This window comes from Zalophus californianus, chromosome 1 (genome assembly GCF_009762305.2).
Source record: "Zalophus californianus isolate mZalCal1 chromosome 1, mZalCal1.pri.v2, whole genome shotgun sequence".
NCBI classification, from domain to species: domain Eukaryota; kingdom Metazoa; phylum Chordata; class Mammalia; order Carnivora; family Otariidae; genus Zalophus; species Zalophus californianus.
This window is the reverse complement of record NC_045595.1, coordinates 14,228,324-14,251,770: the sequence shown is the minus strand read 5'-3', so window position 1 is coordinate 14,251,770 and position 23,447 is coordinate 14,228,324. Positions and strand designations below refer to the sequence as shown.

Here is a 23,447-nt window from a genome sequence, read left to right as displayed (position 1 = left end):
ATTACTGATGCTGCCATGGTGACCAGAGAGCGACAGATAGCGCCGGGTGGGAGGGCGGAGGTGGGGGAGTTGGAAGGTCTAGGGCTGAACCACAGGCCCAGCCAGACCTCTGGGGGCATGGCTAGCTAGCTGAGGATCGCCGAGGCCCCCTCTGCCTGCTAGGCAAGCTGCAGCATTAGTCAGGTCTCTGACCCCGGGCTGAGCCTTACTACTTGACCAGGCCAGGCAGGCCTCATACCCCCAACATGCTGGGCCTGTCACTTCCTGGTCTGATGGGCCGGATGGACCCTGGCCCACAGAGAGTGCACGTTCAAGAATAATGAGTAGGAGATAACAGTGAACATATGGTGACAACTGCCAAGAAGACTGATGGGAAAGTCAGGGGTGCACTGAGCAGGTGACACTTATAGGTAAAGTCTGAAGGAAGTGAGGGAAGGTCCCTGCTAGCACCTGGGGGAACAGGATTCTAGGCAGAGGGAACAGCCAGTGCCAAGGCCCTGAGGCAGGACTGTGCCAGGGGTGCTAGAGGAACAGTGAGGTGGCCAGTGTGGCGTATGGGGAGCAAGGTGGAGAGGAGAGCACGATGGTAGGATGTGAGTCACAGTGAGGAGGTGGCCTTTTACTCTGCATGATGGGAGCCATGGGGGCTGTGAACAGAGGAAGGACAGCAAGCAGACTCCTTCTGGCCTCTGTCCAGGGTAAGGAGGAAGCCAGGATACCAGGCAAGAGGCATTAGGGCCTCTTGTGGCCCTAATGTGGCCCAGGGCCACAAGAGGCCATACAGGTGCAGAGAAGTGGCTGAAGTGAACATTTCAGAGGTAGGGCCAACTGAGTGTGTTGCCAGACTGGATGAAGGTTGAGGGGAAGGAGGAGAGATGTTGCCTCCTCAGTCCTGCCTGTTTTCCCCCATGCACCTGAAGGTCAGGTCAGGCCTCCTGCGGGGGCCCACACTGATTTTCACTCTGCATCTTAAAGGCTTTGGGATGACGTCCTTGGTGGGAGGGAAGGAGGAACACAGGAATGTGGGCGTCCTGGGGGGCTGTCAGTGTCAGGGAAGGTGATATTCGCAACAGGTGACTGGTGTCCTTGGTCATGGCCATTGGGGGCTTCAGACACAGGGCCTGGTCACTTACAGTAGAGTATCACCAGGGGTGGTCCCAATGGAGCCAGCGGTCTTGATCCAGTCTCTCAGTCCCAGCAGGTGTGTGTCCACTCCCTCTGCCTCTCCCGCAGGCAGGCCCGTGTTAACCTGCTGCGGGGGAGGGAGGCCTGCCAGGTCTTCAGGGTCAGGCATTGCAGCAGGTGGCCCTGACGGCAGGGAAAGGGAAAGAGTTACCTCTGAAGGGCACTGCCTGTTGGTGCTCACCGTGCCCCACATCGCAGACACCGAGTGGTGGGGTGGGGGAGCCCAGAGTGGGCAGGGGCACTACGGAGCGGGGACGGGGGTGCGGACACGGGGTCCAGGCCAGGCAGGCGCCTGGCAGACACCCTCCCCCCCGTTGCTCCGCGCCTCTGTTTCCTCCACTGGAAAATTGAGCAGGAGCGCAAGCCCGGCTCCAGGACGCGTCGCGACAACGCCGGGTCTTATTTGCCCGTGGTCGCCGCTGCTGTCTCCGGGAGACCGAGCACCCGCGCGCCCTCAGGGTCTCGGACGTCGCGACCAGGCCCCAAGTCCCCGCCGCCCGCGCCCCCGCCGGGGCGGAGCTTACGCCGGCCCCGCCCCCCGGTCCCCAGCTCCGGCCGGCGCGCCCCCGGCCCAGCTGCGGCGCGTGACGCGGGGCGCGCGGCTCCGGCGGCCACCGCGGGCGGGCGCAAAGCGGCGGCGGCGGCCGGCGAGCGGGCGGCATGGCGGCGGCGGGGACAGCGGCGGGGCCGGAGGGGCCCGAGCCCATGCCGAGCTACGCGCAGCTGGTGCAGCGCAGCTGGGGCAGCGCGCTGGCGGCGGCGCGGGGCTGCGCGGACTGCGGCTGGGGGCTGGCGCGCCGCGGCCTGGCCGAGCACGCGCACCTGGCGCCGCCCGAGCTGCTGCTGCTGGCGCTCGGCGCTCTCGGCTGGACGGCGCTGCGCTCCGCGGCCACCGCGCGCCTCTTTCGGGTCAGTGCCGCCGGGGGCCGGGACGTGGGGCCGCGGGCTGGGGGGGGGAGGCGGGGGGGCGGGCTGTTATGGGGGGCGCGGGACCCCGGGCCCTCGCGTACCCCTTTTTGCCTCTACGGGCCGGGTGAGGAACGTGGGGGGCCTCGGGCTGGAGGAGCTCGTCCCTTTCGGGCTGAGAGGGGTGGGGGTGGGGCGGATGCGGGGGTGTGGCCGAGCCGGAGCAAGCCCGGGATGTGGGGACCCCCACACGAACGCGGGGTGTTCGAGATGCGGGGGGAACCGAGGCCGACTTACGCGGGTCGGTGCGGGACGAGGGACGGTGCGGGCAGGGCCGAATCGGGGACGGAGGAGAGGAGGACGCGGGTGGGGTGGGCTCGGGACACAGAAGCCGCCTGCGCCTTGAGCCTCGGGGCCGTGCGGGGCGCTCCCGGAACCGGAGCGGGGCCCGAGGTCCACGCGGCGGCGGAGCGGACTTGTCCTCTGCTCACGGGAAGGAGGCAGGAGCTACCCGGTCGCTACCTCACGCATGTCTGGAGTCAGCGCCACCCTCCGACCCGGGGAAGCAAAGGCCTGGACTCCCCCAGCCACGCCGGTGGTCGCAGTTTTGAGAGGTGGCAAGGCCTGGGTCTTCAGAGCTGAACTGGGCTGCCTCCAAGGTGCTGCGTCCGAATTACCCGGTTTCTAGCGAGTCTGGGGAGGCTACCGCCCCAGGTGGAGAGTGACCCTGTGGGTGACATTGGCGCCAGGCCTCCCTCCCATCCTTAGGGAGGGGTCGCTGCTATGGGAGCTGGTGAGAAGGCATTTGGGCCCCTAGCTTGGCTGCGACTCCCTCATGGACTGACTGGGGTCACCCCGCCCCAATCTGGCTGGAGGTGGCAGGGGCTGCAGGGACAGAGAGCCCGTCGCCAACAAAGGGGCCTTTCTCTGCTGGCTGGGAAGAGGCTGGCCCTTGTTAAGTCAAGGATAGGGCGTTGTTTGGAGACTACTGTCCCCACCACCATCCCCTATCACCCACATGGGGAAGAGCCCCCCCCCCCCTGCCACCACCCTTCTCCAGGCAGGGGGGAGGCAGGCATCAAGGCCCCTCCACGGGTCAGCCTTGGTCCCCATCTGGCTTTGTTGGTCCCCCTGCTTTCCCAGTTTCCAGCTGGGAAGTGGGAGGTCCAGGAGGTTGAGGGTCAGAGCCCAGGAGGGGCATGTGGTCGCTCTGGGACAACCAGAGTGTAGCGGGTGCCCTCCCTGAGGAGGCGGCTTGGCAATGAGGGAGCCTGATGGGGGACAGAAAGAGCATGTGCACCCACCCTTTTGGAATCCCGGGAGCTCTGGCCAGTGCGGCCCGTCCGGGTGGGGCAAGAGCAATTCGAGGCTCGCCCTTCCCAAGAAACGGGTGGAGGGGCTGCCCTTTCCTCCAAAGCTCATCTTCTTGGCAGCCGCCTGGTTGCCAGGGGTGACTGGAACTGGCTCTGGCTGTCTCCATGGCAACCGCTGGTGCTCCGGCCCCCACAAGCCTCTCCTCGCGGAAAGGGGGCGGGCTTGACCCAGCAGCTCTGGAGCCCCGCCCCCAGGGAGCTGGAGGCCGGGGCACCTGGACTCCTGGGGAGCTGCGCCCCTCAAGTTCCTCCATACTTCACAGTTACGTGACCTCTCTTTCTTCCAGTCCTCCCTGGTGTGTCCTTAGGTGACTCAGTTCATGTCCCCTATCTCACTGTACATCCTTTCCCTGCCCTGCCCCCTCTTTCTCTGCCCCATTCTCTCCTTTGTCCCCCTACATTGTCATGCTCCCCCATGTACCCACCCCATCTTCCCCAACCTCTTTTTCTCTCTAGCCTACCCCCAAATTCTCCGAGGTACACCTTCCCCTCAGGTTTCTCCCCGGTGTGGGGATCACTTGGGGCTCCAGCCTCCCCATGTTTTCCCAGATGCCCACATACTCACCTCCATGCTCTCTTCACAGCTTTGCCCCTACAGGCCCCTCCATATCTTCTCTTTAATCTCCCCTCCTCCCTGGTATAGCCGCAGCTCCCTCTGGGAACCCCAAGTCCCCCACCTCCCCTGGGCTGGCCCCATTGGTCTCTCTTGCACTGTACTCACATGTCCCCTTCCTCTCTGCCATGGCCTTCCCTTACGTTTCTTTCAGGTCTCCCCCCACTCCCCTCCCCACACTGCGCCGGACAGCTGGGCACTAAGTTTAGCCCTTGGCTGGCACACGTGGGCTCTGGTTACGCTCCAGGCGGCAGTGGGTACCAGGGCCTGGCCCTCCCCAACACTGCCCAGCCTGGAGAGCACCTGAGCCTGGCTTTCCCCACCCTGGAGGAGTGGTCCCTGGCCCTTGGCACCCAGCACTGATGGCCACCGCCTTCTCACCCATATAGCCCCTGGCCAAGCGGTGTCGCCTCCAGCCTAGAGATGCTGCCAAGATGCCCGAGAGCGCCTGGAAGTTTCTCTTCTATCTGGGCGCCTGGAGCTACAGCGCCTACCTGCTCTTCGGCACCGACTACCCCTTCTTTCACGACCCACCCTCTGTCTTCTACGGTAGGGGCCCTGCTGGACAGAGCAGGGTGGGGAAGGGTTCTGCTTGACATGGGGGAGTTGGACACTCATCACACATTTCATGCTGGATGTCAGCCCCAAGATAGGGCCGCCCCAAGGTAGCCCCAAGACAAGGGTGCCTAGAGGGCTCTGGGGACAGGAAAGGGTTCTGTTTAGGACTTGGTGCTATTAGGGCTCAGGGAGGTGTCCTGAATGAGATGACCCCTTGTGTGGACCCAGGTGGGCATTCCTGGTGTCTGGAACAGCATGTGCAAAGGCCCTGGGGCCTGCCTGAGCTTGGTGCGTGAGGACGAGAGGAGGGTAGGAGGAGTTTGAATTTCATTCTAAATGGGATGGGTTTGTGGATCATAAAAAGCTGCTTCTTCTGGCTGCTATGTGGAGGCAGGAGAGTCTCATATAAGGAAGAAAGGGCCCAGTGGGGAGGTGAGGGACTAATGTGGCTTGGACCAGCTTGGCGAAGAGATAAGGATGGTGAGAAATGGCTGCATCCATTGATTGGATTAGATGTGGGGGTCATCAAGGCCTGAGCTTGGTGGGGTAGGCAGGAAGGTGACTGTAGTGTCGTTTATCGCCTGCAGGCAGGGTGTTCTAGAAAACCCAATCTGTGATGGGGGTGTCGGGATTTCTCTATTCCTGTGCTGACCACTCAGGCTGTGTACCAGGGACACACATGGACGTGTTCCCTGCCACAGGATGTAAACAGTCTCTGAAGCCTCCTGGTGGCACCAAGCCCCACACTCCCATCCAAGGGCTGGGCACAGAGCTTTTGTGTTTCAGTTTCCCGGTGACGAGCTTTGCTGGGCACCTGTCTGTCTTGGTGGGACTGCGTCGCCCACATGGCCACTCTCCCCATGTGCATTGCCCTTGTTATAAACCGCTGGAGGGCAGGTTTTAGCTGTCATTCAATTTCCCTTTGTGTGACTGAACCACCGTAGATCCCTGTCAGTTTCAGGCATGGAGTTGCCTCTGGCTTTTTCTTTTAAATTATGCTGTGATAACATGCTTGCAGGTGAGCTGCTGCTTTGCATGTGCACTTATTGGACACCTACTGTGTACTAGCCACTGTGCTGACAGGGCTGTGAATGTTCCAGAGAAAGTGCCCCCACCTTGATGTCTTGTGGTGACAGTTAAGTACAAAATCTGTTAACAGCTGATGAGAAAACAGGGGGGCGGGGAATGTTCTACAGAGATGGGGATGGCCCCACCAAAAGTGACCTTTGCATGGGGACCTGGAGGTGCCTGGAGCAGATAGGAATGCAAGGGCTACCATGGGACAGGCACACTCCTGGCAGGATGCTCAGAGGCAGAGAGCAGCCCCCCAGGACAGGGGGTAGCTACCGGGGGGGGGCTGTGAGCAGCGGGGGGTACTGACAGGCCCAACTGAGAAGGGGGCTGAGGGCAGGAGCCAGGACACGAGGAGGCTCTGCTCAGGATGGGGCCCAGAATGGGAGAGAAATGGCTGGCTTGAGAAAAGTTTTGAAGGCAGAACTGACAGGATCCCCTGCCGGGCCGGAGGCAGGGGTGAGCAGGGAGGATGGATGGGGATGACACCAGGGACTGGGATTCGGGGTAGGGAGCAGGTTTCAGGGAGAGCAGGAGCTGGGTTTGGGACGCCGCGGCGCTGATCCCAGAGGCCGGGGCGGGGGATGCGGTGGGGGTGACACGAAGCATCCAGAGCAGCAGGTTGGATGTGAATGCGGAGAGCAGGCTGGGGCTCCAGGGCCCCCCGAGTGCGGGGAGGTGCAGGCGGAGTCTGGATGGGGGGGTCCCCTGTGTGTCGCACTCTCCCTACCCCGCCCCAGATCCAGGGCTCGAGGGTGGAGGGGGATGCTCGCCCAATGGTAAAAGTCTTGCCAGTGCGATTGGTGGAAAGTTCGGTGTCCTGTTTCCACAGCGGGCTGGCTCTGTGCACTGAGGCGCCCCTACATCCCTTCCTTCTCAAGGGGGACAGAAGCGCCCGGCAGGTGTGTGTGTTGGGGGGGGCTCCACTGGCTGCAGCATTCCCACAGAGCTCGGAGGGAGGGTCCTGCCAGAAGTGTGCATTTTGCTGTCAGACTTTGAGGAGCCCCTGGACCTGATAAAGTGGTGGGAGGAGATCCATTGTGGGAGGGGGTGCATTTTTTTTTTTAATTAGGTAAAATATACATGACGTAAAGTCAACCATAATTTGCCAGTCGCCGGTACTGTCCGCTTGCATGAGGTCCCTGGAGTAGCCAGATAAGTGGAGATGGAAGCCAGGACTCGGGGAGGGCACGGGGAGCCGGGGTTTAATGGGCACAGAGGTTCAGGTGTGCACCACGAGGAACGTTCTGGAGATGGCCGCGCCGTGGTGTGAACACAGTGGTGCCACGGAAAGGAAAAATGGCTGAGGTGTCAGTGTTCACGTGGTACGTGTCTTACCACAGTTTTTAAATATTCACCATGTTCAGGTGGGCATTTCAGTGGCACACGTAGCACATTCACCGTGTTGTGCCTCCATCCCCCCTGAAGGAGACCCCGTCCCCACGGGCAGGTACTCCCCAGGCCCCCCCCGCCCCCCCCGCAACCACAGATCTGCTTTCTGTCTCTATGGATTTGCCTGTTCTGGACCTTTCCTAGACGTAGAAGGGGATTACGCTCTGTGTGACCTTTTGTGTCTGGCCTCTTTCACTCAGCACCGTGTTTTTGAGGTTCATCGACACCACAGTGGAGCTGGTGCCTCGCAGCTTTGTACGGCCGGGTGGTAGTCCGCTGTGCGCAGGGCCGTTTTGCTCACCCACTCACACGTTGGTGGGCACTTGGGTTCTTCCACCATTTGGTGGCGGCCCGCGGTGCTACTGTGCACTTGCGTGTGCAAGGAGCCCTGGCTTGAGCTCCCTTGAGCACCTTACTAGGAGGGGACTTGCTGGAGCACATGGGGCTCGTGTGTTCACAGCCACTGCAGCCACCATGGGGAGGGTGGACCGTTGGGGACAGGCTCTGGAAGGCCAGGAGGAGCCGGGGCCAAGCTGAGCGGGAGACGGTGCCCGGAGCAGGGTCAGGGTGGCGAGGGCAGGGGAAGTGAGCAGAGGCCTGGACAGAGAGGGGCCCCCGGATGGGGGTCCACGTGGGTGGGTCCCTGTTGCATGAGGAGTCAAGGTGCAGATGAAGAAGTGTCGCTGAGGCGAGGCACTGGGCATGGGGGTTAGGGGACAGCCAGGCTCCAGGTGGCATGAGGGTCTGGCTCCAGGTCTCTGAGGGTGGAGGCAGGAGCCCCTAGCGGGGAGCCCAGGGCAGCTGTTTTGGGGGTGCGAGCAGAGAAGGAGTGGCCAGGGAAGTCCAGGTCGATGCAGGCCGAGGCCTCTTGGTGATGGTCCTGAGAGAGGAAACAGAGAGAGCCAGGGTCAGTGTCACCGGGAGCGGGTGAAGCCTGAGTGTGGGTGGGCACAGGTGCCAGGAGGAATGGGGTGGCCTCAGGAGCAGGTGGAGGGGAGCCACACCCCACTGGGTGGGACAGCCCATCCACAACGGGATTGGCCGGTCAGCTTTCTGCGTCAGCAGTCCCACCTGGCATGGTGAGGCAGGTGGCAGCCTCCATCCCGCAGGGGGATTTGCCGGGTTGGGAGAGCCTGGGACAGGGGCATCGAAGCTGCCTCCAGAGAGCCTGATAAGTAAGAGAAGACAGGAAGTTGAAACCAAGCCAGAGTTGGAAATCCTGGAAGGGACAGATTTCAGGGGTGGGAGCATCTTTTTCTATAAATCTAGAACCACTCCAAAAAAAGAACAACCGTTCGTAAAAAATAACGGGTAGAGAGTGGGAACAGACTACCGGAGACCAGTGTGCCTGCAGAAGGGGGTGGCACGCCCTGGCTTGTGGAGGCCGCACCCCAGCTGGAGGGGTCCTGGAGGCCCCTGACCACACAGGCCTGCTCTCCCCAGACTGGACGCCGGGCATGGCAGTGCCCCGGGACATCGCAGCCGCCTACCTGCTGCAAGGAAGCTTTTACGGCCACTCCATCTATGCCACGCTGTACATGGACGCCTGGCGCAAGGACTCGGTGGTCATGCTCATCCACCATGTGGTCACCCTGGTCCTCATCGTCTCCTCCTATGCCTTCCGGTGAGTCTGGGAACGGGCCGGAGGGCAGAGGGCACAGCATGAGCAGAGAGGGTAGGCTGGCGGGGGCCACAGTGGGTATCCATGGGGGTGGGTTCTGGAGAGAGACTGCAGAGGGATGGGGTATATCAGGTGCAGAGAACCCCCAGCCCGCTCATACCCCATCCGTCCCCCTCTGGCCCCTCCAACCCGGTGGCGGCCTTGGCCGGGTCACTCAGAAGTGCTTCCTGGGCCACCGGCCATGCCAGGCTGCTGCAGGGGGTGCGGCTAGGAACACAGCCAACCCACCCTAGCATTCTAGAGCCCACGGCGGCCACCACACGTGGCCCCTGAGGGCCTCAGACGCGGCCCGTCTGTACCTCAACCTGCCGTACGTGTAAGGTCAAAGACGGTGGAGAGTGAGTATCTCTTGCCAATCCTTTTATTGTATCAGTCGCATGTGAAGATGACAACATTTTGGACTTACCGAGTTAATTAGAATATAGCGTTAAAATTAACTATGTCTTCTTTACCTCTTGTTTAAATGTGGCTGATAGAGAGTCTGAAGTAACATGCACGGTTCACCTGCTGTTCCCGTTGGACGGGCTGCTCCACGCCTCTAGAGCTGCCGGCCACCGGTGCCTATGTCAGCTCGGACTGAACTGAAATAAAGCTGCATGTTCTGTTCTGCAGCCACAGTAGCCACATGTCAGCTGCTTAGTGGTCACGTGTGGCTGCTGCCTCTCCTACTGGACAGTGCAGGTTTAGAACATTCCTATCTTTCTAGAAAGTTCTATTAGGTAGCAATGTTCTAGAGTAGAATGAGATGATAAGACCCAAACAAACAAACACAAGAAAAGAACTAACAGTTTGTTTGAAGGTGATAACTATGGAGAAAAATCAAGTGGGAAGATACGGACCGTGGGGGTGGTGAGGTGTGGGTGGTTGGGTGATAGGTGAGCAAAGTCTGAAAGGTGAAGGAAGGCTCCGTGAACACTGGGGAGGTGCGTGTTAGGCGATGGGAATAGCATGTGCAAAGGGCCTGTGGCACGTGAACTGTCAGGAGGGCAGAGTGAGAGAGGTGCTCAGGCATGTCCAGGCTGAATTCAGGTCCAGTGGCCCAAGCAGCTGTCAGGTGGAATGCTGGGGAGGGACGGGGGGACGCCTTCAGGCTTCTTTAGAGCCTGGTGGGGACTCGGCCTTCCCTAGGCAGGTCTGCAGATTGCAGCAATGGTCAGGTTAAACAAACAGACCTAGGAGGGTCAGCGTGGCAATGATGTTGGAGGTGAGGGACAAACTTGTGGGGGATGCAAAATGGCCCAGGCCACTGAGGGTCAGGGGTCACAGAGACGAGGAGGGGCAGACAAGGAGCTTCCAGGGAGGCTCCTGGGTCCCCTGGGGACAGTGAGGCAGGGAGGGTGAGGGGGTGGGTGGGGCCGCCAAGGCGCAGGCACAGCTTGGGTGCTGCCCCTGACCTGGCCCGGTGAGGAAATGGGCAGGTCACGGAGGCCAGGGAGGGCAGCTTTGAAGGGGCCCACAGGAGGCTTGGTGTGCAGCCTTGGTGCAGGGTAAGGGTCCCCAGTGCGACCCACCCTCTCTCCTGCCCTATCCCACTCCCCTCCCCAGGTACCACAATGTGGGCATCCTCGTGCTCTTCCTGCATGACATTAGCGACGTGCAGCTGGAATTCACCAAGCTCAATGTCTACTTCAAGTCCCGCGGGGGCTCCCATCACAGGCTCCATGCTCTGGCGGCCGACCTGGGCTGCCTCAGCTTCAGCCTCAGCTGGTGAGGGGGCAGGGAAGGGGGTGGGGCTGGTGAGAAGGGGAGGAGGTGGGGCTTGGGAGAAGGGGTGGGGCCTAGCTGGAAGGGGATGGGGCCTGGTGAGGTGGGCAGGGCCTGGCGGGACAGGGGCGAGCCGCAGGCAGGGCAGAAGCAGGGTTGGGCAGGGATGGAGACAGATGGGCAGGGGTTGGGCAAGGAAGGGGCAGGGGGACCGGGATGGGTGGGGGTGTCCAGCGACAGATGGATGAGTCCAGGTGGGTCAGCACAGGGCCCAGGTGGGGCAACCCTCCCCCTCTCCCCGACAGCTTCCCCAACCGCCCCCCCCCCCCCCCGCTTCAGGTTCTGGTTCCGCCTCTACTGGTTCCCGCTCAAGGTTCTGTACGCCACGTGCCACAGCAGCCTGCGCTCCGTGCCTGACATCCCCTTCTACTTCTTCTTCAATGCACTCCTTCTGTTGCTAACCCTCATGAACCTCTACTGGTTCCTGGTGAGTCGGCAACCCACAGCTCCTTGCCCACCCTGTGATTGGTCCCCAAGCAGTGGTCCAGGCACAGGCCCTTCTCAGGCACGCCCAGGGAGGGGCATATTAGGCCCTGGGAACAACATGTGCAAAGGTCCCGTGGCAGGAGCACACAGCCATCGGGAGGGCAGCAGGGTCAGGGAAGTGGCTTTTTCTCACTTGTGCGCCCTCCTCCCCCCACAGTACATCGTGGCTTTTGCTGCCAAGGTGCTGACAGGCCAGGTACGCGAACTGAAGGACGTGCGGGAATACGACGCGGCAGAGGCCCAGAGCCCCAAGCCCAGCAAAGCTGAGTGAGTGTGGAGGGGCCACCGCCCCGGTTCATCCCTTTAGCCATATCTGTCTGGTGCGCACACTCTGGAGGCCGGCCCTGGAGACGAGGCAGCGGATGATGCTGCCACAGATAGCGACAGAGTTAGATGCCATCAGGCCAGACAGGAAGTGGGTAGAGTAGCCTGGGGGTGGGGCAGGGTGGCGAGGGTGGAGAATCCGGGTCTCAGTGGTAGGAGCTAGGAGCATGAGGGCCAAGCTGAGTCGCTGGCCCAGTGGGTGAGCAGCCATGATCCAGGTCAGAGGGAAGCCTCTAAGCAGGTGGCAATGGAGGTGGGGAGGAGGGGGAGCCGTGGTGGCCCAGAGAGCCCACACTCGGTCTGTGTTGACGCTCCCTGGCCTTGAGGCCCAGCAGGGCAGCCCACAGGGCAGTCAAGCAGGAGAGGGGGCTGGGGGCTCAGACCCAGTCTGGCCCAGGCAGAGTCCTAGGGAAGGAGGGTGAAAGGGGCCTCATCAAGCACCACAGAGGTAGGACCCCCGGGATTCGCCAGCCCCAGGTTGTAAGCCAGATGATGTCCACTGCTCCCAGCCTGGAGGGGCCCCAGGAGTGAATGGAGGCAGTTTTGGGTGACCAACAGAGTCTAGGGTATACAACACCCCAAGGTGGGGGGCTGCTGACAGCTCGCAAGGTACCGGGTCGGTGGACCCTGTGATTTGGCTTCTAGGGGGCTCATCAGTGACCGACCTGAGAAAGGGGGTTTCAGGGAAGCAGTGTGCTCAGAGATCGATGAGATGGGTCAGAATGGGCTGTGAGGAGGATGAGAGAAGCAGAGATTTTAAAAATCCCCTTGGAATACATAAGAAGGGGAGCAGAGAACCGGGGGGTTCCAGAGTGGAGAGCTGAGGGCTCTCTGGCCAGTTCACATAAATAAAAGCACTTTGTACCCTCCAAGCATGGAACTACAGGTGGGGGGTGTTAAGGCCAAAAAGCCAGCGCCCAGACCAGAGAGGGACCAGACAGACGAGCAGGGATCACGGACATGAGAGGACTGCACAGCACGTGAGGTCTCCGCAGCTGGATGGTGTGGGGGCCTGTCGGCCAGGGTGACTGATCACCACGTGGCCGTCCCTGTCATCGGGGTGTGCGGGCACAGGGGCCGTCGCCAGGACGAGTGTGGTCAGTTCCCAGCTCTGCTATAGAACCTACCAGACTTGTTTTAGGTGAAACAGAAATAAAAAACAAAAAAAACAAAGACAATCCAAGACTTCCGGCTCGAGCTGCCATTTACTGAGATGGAAGTTGGGGCTGAGTTGGGGTAGGGCTGTGTGCACCGGCCAAGGGGGGGGCTGGGAATCAGGTGTCTAGTTTGGGGGCTGTTTGGTCGTCTGATGTCCAGAGAACGTGAGTTGGGAATTCCACAAAGACATCAGTGAGGTCTCACCAAGGAGTCTGACCAACCCTCAGAGAAAACCCCAGAAAAAGCAACGGCTAAAGCAGCAGGTGGGAGAGGGGAGCACCTGCTTGGCCAAAACGAAAAACTGGAAAGATCTTCCTGCTGTAGACCGGTGAACTCCTGGTGGAGATGTCCAGACCGCCTAGCCCCACTCAGTGCGGCTCCCTAGCCTGTCTGCCCTGGGAACACCCGGCCAGAAGTGGGGTGGGGGCGGGGGCCTGGCACGTGGCCCGCGTGTCCAGTAGGATGAGAGCGTGAACTCCGCACAGAAAGGACAGGGCAGACCAGGGAGCGCACTGCCAGGATCCACCCCCCAGGCGTCACCCGCAGAGCTCAATTCCCCAAGGTTGGCCGGAGTTCGCACAGTCGAGTATAACATGGATAAGAAGCAAGGGGAATGTGGAACATGCTGCCAAAGAGTGGTCAGGGCGCCTCCAAACCCTCAGGTCGTGGAAAACAAGGCAGCTGAGGCGCTGTCCCCGGTCAGAGGCAATGAAGGCACGTTGACTGAACGCAGTGTGGGCTGGTGGGCCAGAAAAAGGACATCCGTGGAAAACCTCGGGAAATCAAATAAGGTCTACGTTTCATTCATAGCACTGTCCCGGCCTTGGTGTCCTCGTGACAAATACACGGTGGAGGTGTGAGATGGTAACGTTCAGGGAAGCCGGGCGAGGGCTACCCCACAGCTCCCTGTCCTGCCTTTGCAACATCTCCACAAACCGACGATTACCCTAAAATAAAAATCTTATTAAAAAAAAAAAATGAAAGACCGTCAAAAATGACATTGGATGTCATAGTGTGTTGCCAGTTCTGTAGTAACAAAGTACCATGAGTTGGGGGGCCTTAGAACAGAAATGTGTCTCTCACAGCCCCGGAGACCGGAAGTCTAACATCGTCAGCAGGGCCGTGCGTGCCCCCTCCGAAGTCTCTTCCAGCTTCCGGGGACTCCACGGGTCCCTTAGCTTGTGGCCGTGTCACTCCAGTGTCCATTCTCTGTCTTCATATGACCTGCTCTCCGGCTCTTCTCTCTTATGAGGACACTTGTCTTCAGACTGAGGGTCCATCCTAAATCCAGTCCAGCCCAGATTCTTTCACCTAATCACATCTGCAGAGAGCTTTTTTCCCTAATAAAGTCACATTCCCAGGTTCTAGAGATTAGGATGTGGGGACCGCCCATCAGCCCACTGTGGATGTTAAGGCTCATAGAATTAGATGCTGCTGGAGACAGAATCAGAAAGTTCAAAGCTGCCAAGAAGTGACCAAGGTCACAGTGACCGCAGCTAGAAACGATGACAGCTAGAATTCTAAGCATGACCCGGCCTCGCTGAGTTCTGATAGGAGACGGACACGACATGAGAAGACACAGTGCTGAGAATTTTCCAGACATAACGATGTAAATCAGAAAGAGGATGAATAAAAAGACATCCATGCTCCCAAACACGTCGTAGCGAAAAATGCAAAACAGCCGCAGGAAAGATGACCTATGCGACCTATGCGACAATGACACAGCGGCGAGGGACGCTGGACGGGTGTGGAGGGGGCTATCCTGTCCAGCGCCGAAAAGAAGGAAGCAGCAACTGGGCGCATTTCTTACACAATTCTGAAAACGTTTGCCTGAGGGAACCTGACTGGCTTTGTCGGTAGAGCACGTGACTCTCGATCTCCGGGTCCTGTGTTCGAGCCCCACGGTGGGTGTAGAGTTTACTTAAAAAAGTAAAATCTTTAAAAATAAAAACAATTCCTCAAGAGACAGGACACCCACAAGAAGAAAGACTAGGAAAGTTTGCCACCCACAGACCTTTTTTTTTTTTTGAAGATTTTATTTATTTATTTGAGAGAGAGAATGAGACAGAGAAAGGGAGCATGAGAGGGGGGAGGGTCAGAGGGAGAAGCAGACTCCCCGCTGAGCAGGGAGCCCGATGCGGGACTCCATCCGGAGACTCCAGGATCATGACCTGAGCCGAAGGCAGTCGCTCAACCAACTGAGCCACCCAGGCGCCCCACCACCCACAGATCTTGAGGGGTGTATTTCAGAACACAGGAAAGCTATCCCAAGAGGTGGATCAGCAGGTGAAATGACACATATCTGGGCAAAAAAATGTAAATGCCTGATTTGAGCTTTAAAAAAATGAGAACTGAAGCAGTAAATACTGAAATGGGATTGGGGCCTTTGCACTTTGCAAGAGGGTGGGGATTAGCTTTAGGCTATATTAAGGACTTCTGGGAATGCTAGTGGGAAGTAGAGGGGAACCCTGGGCAGGCACAACAAAAAAAATGCAAAAAAGGAAGGTTAGTAAAAGCAGGATAAGGGAGGCAAAACCAGAGGGTAGACTCTCAAATATCACTCATCCAAATAAGCATACATGGAATAATCGTGAGGTACAAGGTTTTTAAAGTTTATTTAAAAAAAAAAACTTATTTATTTATTTATTTAGAGAGAGTGCAGCAGGGAGGGGCAGAGGAAGAGAGAGAGAATCTCATGCAGACTCCCTGCTGAATGTGGACCCCCCGACACGGGGCTCAATCCCACGACCCTGAGATCATGACCTGAGCCGAAACCAGGAGTCAGATGCTTAACCCACTGAGCCACCCAGGCGCCCCACAAGATTTTTTTTTTTTTTTTTTTTAAATCCACCTCTTCGCTGGTTAAAGGACTTCAAGTCCAGGGTACATGAAGGTTGCAAGTAAAAGAACAAGACAAGAAATTCAGATGTAATCCTTGATCTGGAACATTCCACGTGACACAACCCTAAAATCTCAGCATGACGGGACCACGGGAGGTAGTCCGAGCTCCTCATTGAGCAGCTCAGAAGCGGAGGGAACAGATGTTCTTTTTAAGCACAGGACACTTCTCAGAATTGACCAAACCCAGCCACAGGGGAAATCTCCAGGCCCCAGAACCAGGTTCCTGCAGGTTGCGTGGATGAAAGTTCAGCGAGGTTTGAGAACTGTGAGGAAATGTTGACTGAGACCCGCAACTCCGGAGCTGGGAAACCGAGCACGTGGCCAGTAAGTAGTCCTGCCCCCTTCCTCGTGGTGCCCGGCTTCATTCATTCCGGCTGCTTCTCGCTTCTCTCTTACTCCCTCTGCCTCCCAGAGCCCCTGCTCCTCTGGCAGACCACCCTCAGGGACCACCAGCACTGCCTCCGCCGTCAGCCCCCTGGAGGGGGCCCCGTGCCCCAGTCCTGACCCAGCCCCTTGGTCTGAAGCCCCCCATTGTCGCTTCAGAGGCTGCTGAGACCAGCAGCCACCAAGGGCCCTCACCCGACTCGGTCTGCTGACCTGCCCTGCAGCACCCACCACTTCCCTGTGGCCTCCCCTCTCACAGCCCCTTCATTTAATTCACCTGACTTCCAAGTTTCTCCCCCAGCTCCCGATGCTCCTCTGCGCGCCCATTCTCTGTCTCCGGGTCCGCCTGACGTTCCCAGCTTCTGTGAAACTATCGGGAATCAGCCCCGCTTCTCTCCCCAAAATACCTTTCCGGAACGTTTGCCCATCGCAGTGGAGGGAAACTCAGGGTGGAAACCGTGCCAAACCCTAGGGAGTCCCCTCGCTCCCTGTCCTCCTTACCTCCAAGGAAATATCCAGAATCTTCCCAAGATGCTGCCTGCTTTCATCTCCCTCCAGTTTCCACCCTTGTTCTGATTCTCTTTTCCCCATAGTGGGGCGATGACACTGAAAAGCGCAAATCTGACATGGTAGAGAAGCTAACCCCCCCTCCCAAGCCCCTTCCCCCACCCCCGCCAAATACTAACACTGGTTTTGAGTGGGGAGGGGTGCTTGGAAGCTTGTACAGAAAAATAAACCAGCATCATCGGGAAAGTTCTGATAAGGTGCATGGCGGGATACCGATCCTTGAACGTATTAAACCTACTATAAAAGTATAGGAACTGAAATAGTGCAGAACAGAGCTGAGGCCGTAAATGGAATAGACTCCAGTCCTAAAGATCACTGGGAGCGAAGAGCTGTCAGAAATACTTGGTAACCATCTGGAGAAAAGAGCAAACTTGTGTATCTCAAAGAAGCCCGAGGCCAGCTTCCGATGGATCAGATGTCGAGGCCGAAGCAGAAGCTGCGAAATGAAACCCGAGCCGGAAAGGGAGATTGTGGCATCTAGCAACTGAGCCATGAGAAGAGTCTAGAAGCCAAGAGCCCCCACCTCTGCTCTGTCTAGAGAACCAACAGGCAAAAATGGACGACAAAGGACAAACCTGAGGGCTTATCTCTGGGAGCTTATCCCTAACCTCACAGATCAAGGGCTCCTGCCGGTGGTAGCAGCCAGAGAAAGGGCAGCAAGCCACGGAAAAGTGGGCAGAGGATGGGATGCGCGCTCCCAGGAAGGGACATGCAGTGGCTCCAGCCCAAGGAAAGAATGAATTAAAGTGACTGAGGTCATCTCGAGGGAAGTAGGTTCCTATGTGAAAGGGTCTCTGAGCTAGAGTGCTCTGCAAGACGAGGGGCTGCCCATGGTGGTAGCGCACGCCGTGAGCCAGGATCTGTGTGAGATACCCGCAAGATGTGTGTGAAATGCTGCACGGAAGCAGGAAACCCAGGTTGATTTCCAGGAGTGGCTCAGGCAAACTGTGAGTTCTCTGTGCTCTCTGATGTCTAGATCGTGAGAATATATAGCAGCTCAAAAAACTTGATACAGGTGTACGTAAGCCGCACCGTAGGACCCACTTCTGCAAAGACACGGATAGACCCATGTGCAGAGGCAGGAGGGGGCTCCCCTTAGTGGGAACAGCAGTAGCCGATGCCATGACCAGCAAGCGGCAGTGAGATGCTGGGTCAGCACCAGCAGGCATTGCCAAAGGCCCCGAGGAGCAAGGGCAGACACCCTTGTCGAATCTGGTCAGGTGGTCGTGGGCAGACCCCGAGGCGGAACCCGAGACCTGCCACTCACGTGGGCAGGGAAAACAGAATTTATGGAGAGCAGTGGAGCGCACAGCAGCAACCTCTGGGTCGACTTCCGGGAACATTGGGGTGCAGGAGACATTTTTTTCATTTTTTTAAGATTATTTATTTGAGAGCAAGAGAGGGAGAAAGAGCACAGAGGGAGAGGGGGAGGGGGAAGCAGACTCCCTGCTGAGCAGGGCTCTATCCCAGGACCCCCGAGATCGGGACCCACGCTGAAGGCAGACGCTTAACGGACTGGGTCACACAGGCGTCCCCCAGAAGACATCTTTATAGTTTGAAATATGCAAACCATACATTATTTAGAAATTAGGGGGCTTGGGGCGCCTGGGTGGCTCAGTCGGTTAAGCGTCTGCCTTCAGATCAAGTCATGATCCCAGGGTTCTGGGATCGAGCCCCACATCGGGCTCCCTGCTCAGCTGGGAGCCTGCTTCTCCCTCTGCCAGCCTCTCCCCCTGCTTGTGTTTCCTCTCTCTCTGTGTGCGTCAAATAAATAAAATCTTTAAAAAAAAAAAAGAAAAGAAATTAGGGGGCTTTCTCTGGACTTAACCTGGACACTTACCATATTGACTGGAGTTTTTAAAACACTGCATAACTTGTTTTCAGAATGTGGAAGGCAACTAGGGGCTGTGTCAGATGGAGACAGAGGCCAGTGGATGGAGAATCACAGGGGCTGTGAGGACTTTCCTTGTTGCGCTGTGAGCCCGCTGGGGCCACCGGAGCCAGGGAGGAGCCCTACTCTGGGCGGAGTGTCAGGGAGCTCTGGCCAGTTTCGCCCACTCACTGGAAGGGGAGGAGGATAAAGTGCAGGGTTTATCCAGACCCAAGTGGAGGGGTTAAATCAGGCGGAGGGCTTTTGCCCTCCAGCGGCAGTGGGTAGCTCCGGAGGGAGGAGAAAGGAGGGTTTAATTGGGAGGAGCAGGGACGCCATGCCCACTAGGCGGAAGGCAAGGTCTTATGGCCGTGTGGGCAGGGAGGAAGGACCCAGGTGGGCCGCCGCCTGGCAGGAAAAAGGGATGTGGAGGGCGATGCGGGCGAGACAGGGCGGTATGCGGGATATGGGGTCCCGGGGCTAACCTGGGCCCGGTTCTGGCCCCCAGGAAGCCGCTGAGGAACGGCCTGGTGAAAGATAAGCGCTTCTGAATTCCTTGATCACCGTCCCACCCCTTAGGACCCAGCCTCGCCCGACCACGCCCCCCGGGGACCGACCACGCCCCTCCTCCGGGACTCTGGCTCCGTCCCTCCCCGCCCCACCTGGGCCCTGGCCACTCCCGGTCTCCTCCCCCTGGACTCCTGCCCCGCCCCCGGGGTCTACCCCCGTCCGGCTTCAGGACCGCGGCCACGTCCCCCGGGACCCTGACCCCGCCCAGCCCCAGGCCTCCGTCCAGGCCCCTCCAGGCACCTCGGCCCCGCCCCCAGCCTGCAAGTCGAGGGTGCCCGGCGGCTCCTGAGCACTCGTCCGGCCGCCGCCAGCGAGGAAGATGCCACCGCCGCGCCGCCGTCCTGGCCACCGCGTCCTTTTCCTCCTCCTGGCCCTGCTGCTGCCCTCACCGCCCCCAACGCGCGCCCCAGCGCCCCCGGGCCCCGCCGCCGCTCTGCTCCAGGCTCTCGGGCTGCCCGACGTGCACCGGGGCGCCCTCACGCCCCGGCCCGTACCCCCCGTCATGTGGCGCCTCTTCCGCCACCGGGACCCCCAGGAGGCCAGGGTGGGCCCGCGGCGGACGCCCCAGGGGACCACCCTGAGACCGTGCCACGTGGAGGAGCTGGGGGTCGCCGGAAACATCGTGCGCCACATCCCGGACCGCGGTGAGTGGGGCCTGCGCTGGGGGCGTGTGTCCGGGAGGCTGGACCCCAATGTGCGCCCAGCCACGAGCCTGAAGCGCCGCGTGGGGGAAGCCAGAGCGGCTCCGAATGTCCCCACCCGTCCCCTCCAGCCCGCGAGCAACCTGGACCCCTGCACTCCATGGGCTCTTTCCCGTGGGCACCTGCGGGGACCGGTTGGAGTGGTCCCACGGCCAGGCTCCCTTGCACGGGGCAAGGCCCCTAGCTTGCGGCTGAAGCCCTGCCCCCACTCTCCCCTCGTTCCCCCCGCTGTTTCACACCATTTGATGCCTTTCCTGCAGATACCACCTCTCCAGCATCGCTTCCCCACCGGCCCCAGGCATGCGTTCATCTCTAGCCCTGCTTGGGTCCCGCTGGCAGGCCGCCCTGCACCGGGCCGGGCCTCCTCTTACTTGCAAGCGATGCCCTGCCCCCACCCCCCCTCCCCGCCCCCCCCCGCCCCCCCCCCGCCCCCGCGCGCCACTTCACACCATTTGACGCCTTCTAACGGTTGGCGCCCCCAGCCCCAGGCGCTCACCTTTCCCGGTCCTCAGCAGAAACCCCCTCGCGGGCAGGCCAGGCAGGCCGCGGGAGCGCAGCGCGAGCCCAGCCCTCTCCCTGCCTCCCCAGGTGCGCCCACCCGGCCCCCGGAGCCCGCACGGGCCGCGGGGCAGTGCCCTGAGTGGACCGTCCTCTTCGATCTATCGGCCGTGGAACCTGCAGAGCGCCCTAGCCGAGCCCGCCTGGAGCTGCGCTTTGCGGCGGCGGAGGCGGCGGAGGCGCCGTTCGGCTGGGAGCTGAGCATAACGCAGGCAGCGGAGGGCGACGGCGCGGGCGCCGGGCCGGTGCTGCTCCGTCAAGCGGTGCCCACCCTGCGAACGCCGGTGCGCGCCGAGCTGCTGGGCGCCGCCTGGCCCCGCAACGCGTCGGCGCCGCGCAGCCTCCGCCTGGCGCTGGCGCTGCGCCCCCGGGCCCCCGCCGCCTGCGCACACCTGGCCGAGGCCTCGCTGCTGCTGGTGACCCTCGACCCGCGCCTGTGCCACCCGCTGGCCCGGCCGCGGCGCGAAGCCGAGCCCGCAGTGGGCGGCAGCCCCGGGGGCGCGTGTCGCACGAGGCGGCTCTACGTGAGCTTCCGCGAGGTGGGCTGGCACCGCTGGGTCATCGCGCCGCGCGGCTTCCTGGCCAACTACTGCCAGGGCCAGTGCGCGCTGCCCGCCGCGCTGTCGGGCCCCGGCGGGACGGCCCCGCTCAACCACGCCGTGCTGCGCGCGCTCATGCACGCGGCTGCCCCCGGCGCCGGCGGCCTGCCCTGCTGCGTGCCCGCGCGCCTGTCGCCCATCTCCGTGCTCTTCTTCGACAACAGCGACAACGTGGTCCTGCGGCACTACGAGGACATGGTGGTGGACGAGTGTGGCTGCCGCTGACGGAGCCAGATGGGGGCCCAGACAATAAACACTGCGTGGTCCGCTCCCCTGTCTCCCGTCTGGTCGCCTGGGGGCGGGAGAGGAAGCAGCCAAGGTGGTGGGACAGTGACACCCCCCCCCGCCGGTGACCCCATCTGCCTAGTTCTCCCAGGGCTGGGTCCCACATCCCAATCTCCAGGTAGCCCAACAGCTAACCTGCCCAAGAGCCTGGGAGCTGCTGCCTAATGTAGGGGCCTTGGTCACCCCCCCACCCCCGCCCCCAGTCCCTGACGTGCTGAACGATCTAGCCATTCTCAGCTTTACCGTCCAGGTGACCCCAAGGCTTCCAAAAAGCCAGGCCCCCGGACCAAGAGCTCTGCCATCTCCCTGCAGTTCATCTGCCCCAGTGTGAACACAAGAGCTGTTTATTAAGATTTTATTGGTGACAACAGAGCTTAAAACAAATCGACCAGAAATCAAAAGTTACATTGCCTTGGTACAGATGCTCCTCAATTTGGAAAACAGTAACTGCTGCTATGAAGGTGGAGAACAAAGCAAACAGCACAAAGCAGAGGCAAAGCATTCCAAGGAATAGAACAGGGCAGGTGGCTGGGCACAGGTGTTGCCCACGGGGTGTCGCACAAGGGGTCATAGCGGAAACCTATCCAAACTCTATGCCTCTATGTGGCCTACCAAAAGAAGGGGAAAACCGAAAGCCCTACAGCAATGGTAATAAATAAGAGGCCTAGCCAGAAGGAAGGTGGCCTGTGTGTCCCCGTCTCCCAAGTACAAGCTGGAATCTGGAGGCTTTGATAAGGGCCAGTGTCAGCCTCACAGGGACGGGGACGCTGGGGGGGCGGGGGTGTGTGTGGTCAGGGTCACCAGGGCCTGGGTAGGCAGGGGATGGTCCCCAAGTAGATGGTTGTCAGGGAGACTACTACCCCCACCGTGGTGTGCAAGGAGCTGGGGGTGGCTCTCCCAGCTACAGTAACTTGAGTTGTGGCCCAGACCCCACCAGATAGAAGCCCCCTCTACTAGCTGATGTGACAAACTGCTCCAAGCCCCTTCGGCATAGAACCAACTTATTTCTGAAACTCCTTTTCCCCAAAAAAGCAGAAATCACCCCACCCCATCACAGCTGTACCCACAGGTAGAAGGTCTCTGAACTTGGAGGGTGGGGTAGAGAACAAGGCAGGTGGGGCGCTCGGCATGTCCAACCAGCCACGGGGACTGTGAGCGCCTCCCGGGGGATGGGTCCTCTTGGAGGCTGTCTTCCACCAAATCCTCAGGAAGGATCCCAGGGAAGAAGCCACTGGCCGGGGAATAGCCACATCCCCACCCTCTGGCCTCACACAGCCAGTTCTGCCCAAGGCCCGTCCCGGGGTGGGTGGGGCACAAGTCCGCCGCGCAGGAAGCACCTGGCTTCTCAGAGTCCAGCGGAGACCGTGGGGCTGCCTGGCCCCGGACGAGACCGTGCTCTCTCACCGCCCTGACGTGCAGGGAGAAGCCGCTGGAAGCTAAAACTGAAAACAAAATTTCTCCTCGCGATCCCGTCACAGGTGTTGATCCTAATCTTGAGATGTGTTGGCTTGTTTAAACTTCGTTTCTGGAAGCTTCTCACATCTCCCAGGTCCACCACTAAGATTTGAGAGACAAACTCAGGAAAGTATATTTTTCAGTACTCATTTGAAAGAATCTTTAAAAAACAAACAGAAAAACCCCAAACACCGTGTTTTCTTCAAATGAAACCCTCTTAGAACACAGGCAGCGTGACCAGAGCCGTTGCAGAGCTGGCGTGGACAGAACCCACACCTCCGCGGGGCTCTCCCGGCACGGCCGCCCCGGCAAGGAGCCTGCTCGGCACAGAAATGCGAAGTTTTTCCTGCTAAAACGTAGTCCCCTTTCAATAAAAGAGAAACAGAAAGAAAAGAACAGAGGAAAGGGCTACTCTGAGATGAGGGTGTGCCTCCCTCCGCCCTGGTCGCAGACCCAGGTGTGCACGCGGCGAGCGCTGGGCCTCCTTGGCGAGCGGGGCAGCCTGGCAGGGCTCGCTGGCGGACGGTCCTCCGCGGCCGCCCGCCTCCCGCTCTCCCTTTCTCCTTCTCCTCGCCGCCGCGGGCCAGCAGTGGGCGCTCGCTCGCTCTCGGGCTCCTCTCTCCCTCGGGTGCTCCTCTCCCTCTCCTGTTGCTCACAGTGGTGCTTCAGTTTTAGCAGTGGAAAACAGGTATCCATTTATTTTTATTTTTTATTACCCAGAATAAGATGCTGATGGACTAAGCCACATAGCTTAGCTCTTCCGCTGCCACCTGCAGGGAGGGAGGAGGGCAGGCGGCCATCAGAGCAGCTCAGGGACCCCCCCCCCCCCGCCCCGAAGGTGCAGGGCTCCTCCCTTCACCCCACTGTGCACTTGTGACATGGAACCTCGGAGGCTGGGCGGATGCCCAGACTAGTGACTCCCCACGCCAAGGAGAAGGAAGCTGGGAGTTAAGGGGCCCTTCTGCCAGTGGCACCAGCACCCCAACTCACCCAGTACACACACAAGGAGGGGACCTGGGCCCAGGCTCACCCAGCTCTGGTCACAC

General features: G+C 60.0%; 3 protein-coding genes across 5 annotated transcripts in view; 2 read left to right on the top strand and 1 right to left on the bottom strand.

Moving 5' to 3' along the window:
- Positions 1 to 1,814: 1,814 nt before the first annotated feature.
- CERS1 (ceramide synthase 1) lies at positions 1,815 to 19,093 on the top strand. Its single transcript, XM_027585152.2, has 7 exons — positions 1,815 to 2,094; positions 4,467 to 4,626; positions 8,542 to 8,722; positions 10,325 to 10,486; positions 10,823 to 10,970; positions 11,187 to 11,296; positions 18,742 to 19,093. Exons 1-7 carry the CDS (start codon positions 1,846 to 1,848, stop codon positions 18,782 to 18,784), a joined length of 1,053 nt encoding a protein of 350 aa, XP_027440953.1. The 5' UTR covers positions 1,815 to 1,845; the 3' UTR covers positions 18,785 to 19,093.
- On the top strand, positions 19,087 to 20,984 carry GDF1 (growth differentiation factor 1). Its single transcript, XM_027585151.2, has 2 exons — positions 19,087 to 19,447; positions 20,093 to 20,984. The coding sequence occupies exons 1-2, from the start codon at positions 19,123 to 19,125 to the stop codon at positions 20,884 to 20,886; spliced, it is 1,119 nt and encodes a 372-aa protein (XP_027440952.1). The 5' UTR covers positions 19,087 to 19,122; the 3' UTR covers positions 20,887 to 20,984.
- A 274-nt stretch (positions 20,985 to 21,258) lies between these two features.
- Positions 21,259 to 23,447, bottom strand: part of UPF1 (UPF1 RNA helicase and ATPase) — a 37,315-nt gene continuing 35,126 nt past the window's right edge. For all 3 annotated transcript variants that reach the window (XM_027583922.1, XM_027583924.1, XM_027583923.1), the window contains one exon: positions 21,259 to 23,171. The gene's annotated coding sequence lies outside the window, so the exon portion shown is untranslated. The remainder of the gene's footprint in view (positions 23,172 to 23,447) is intronic.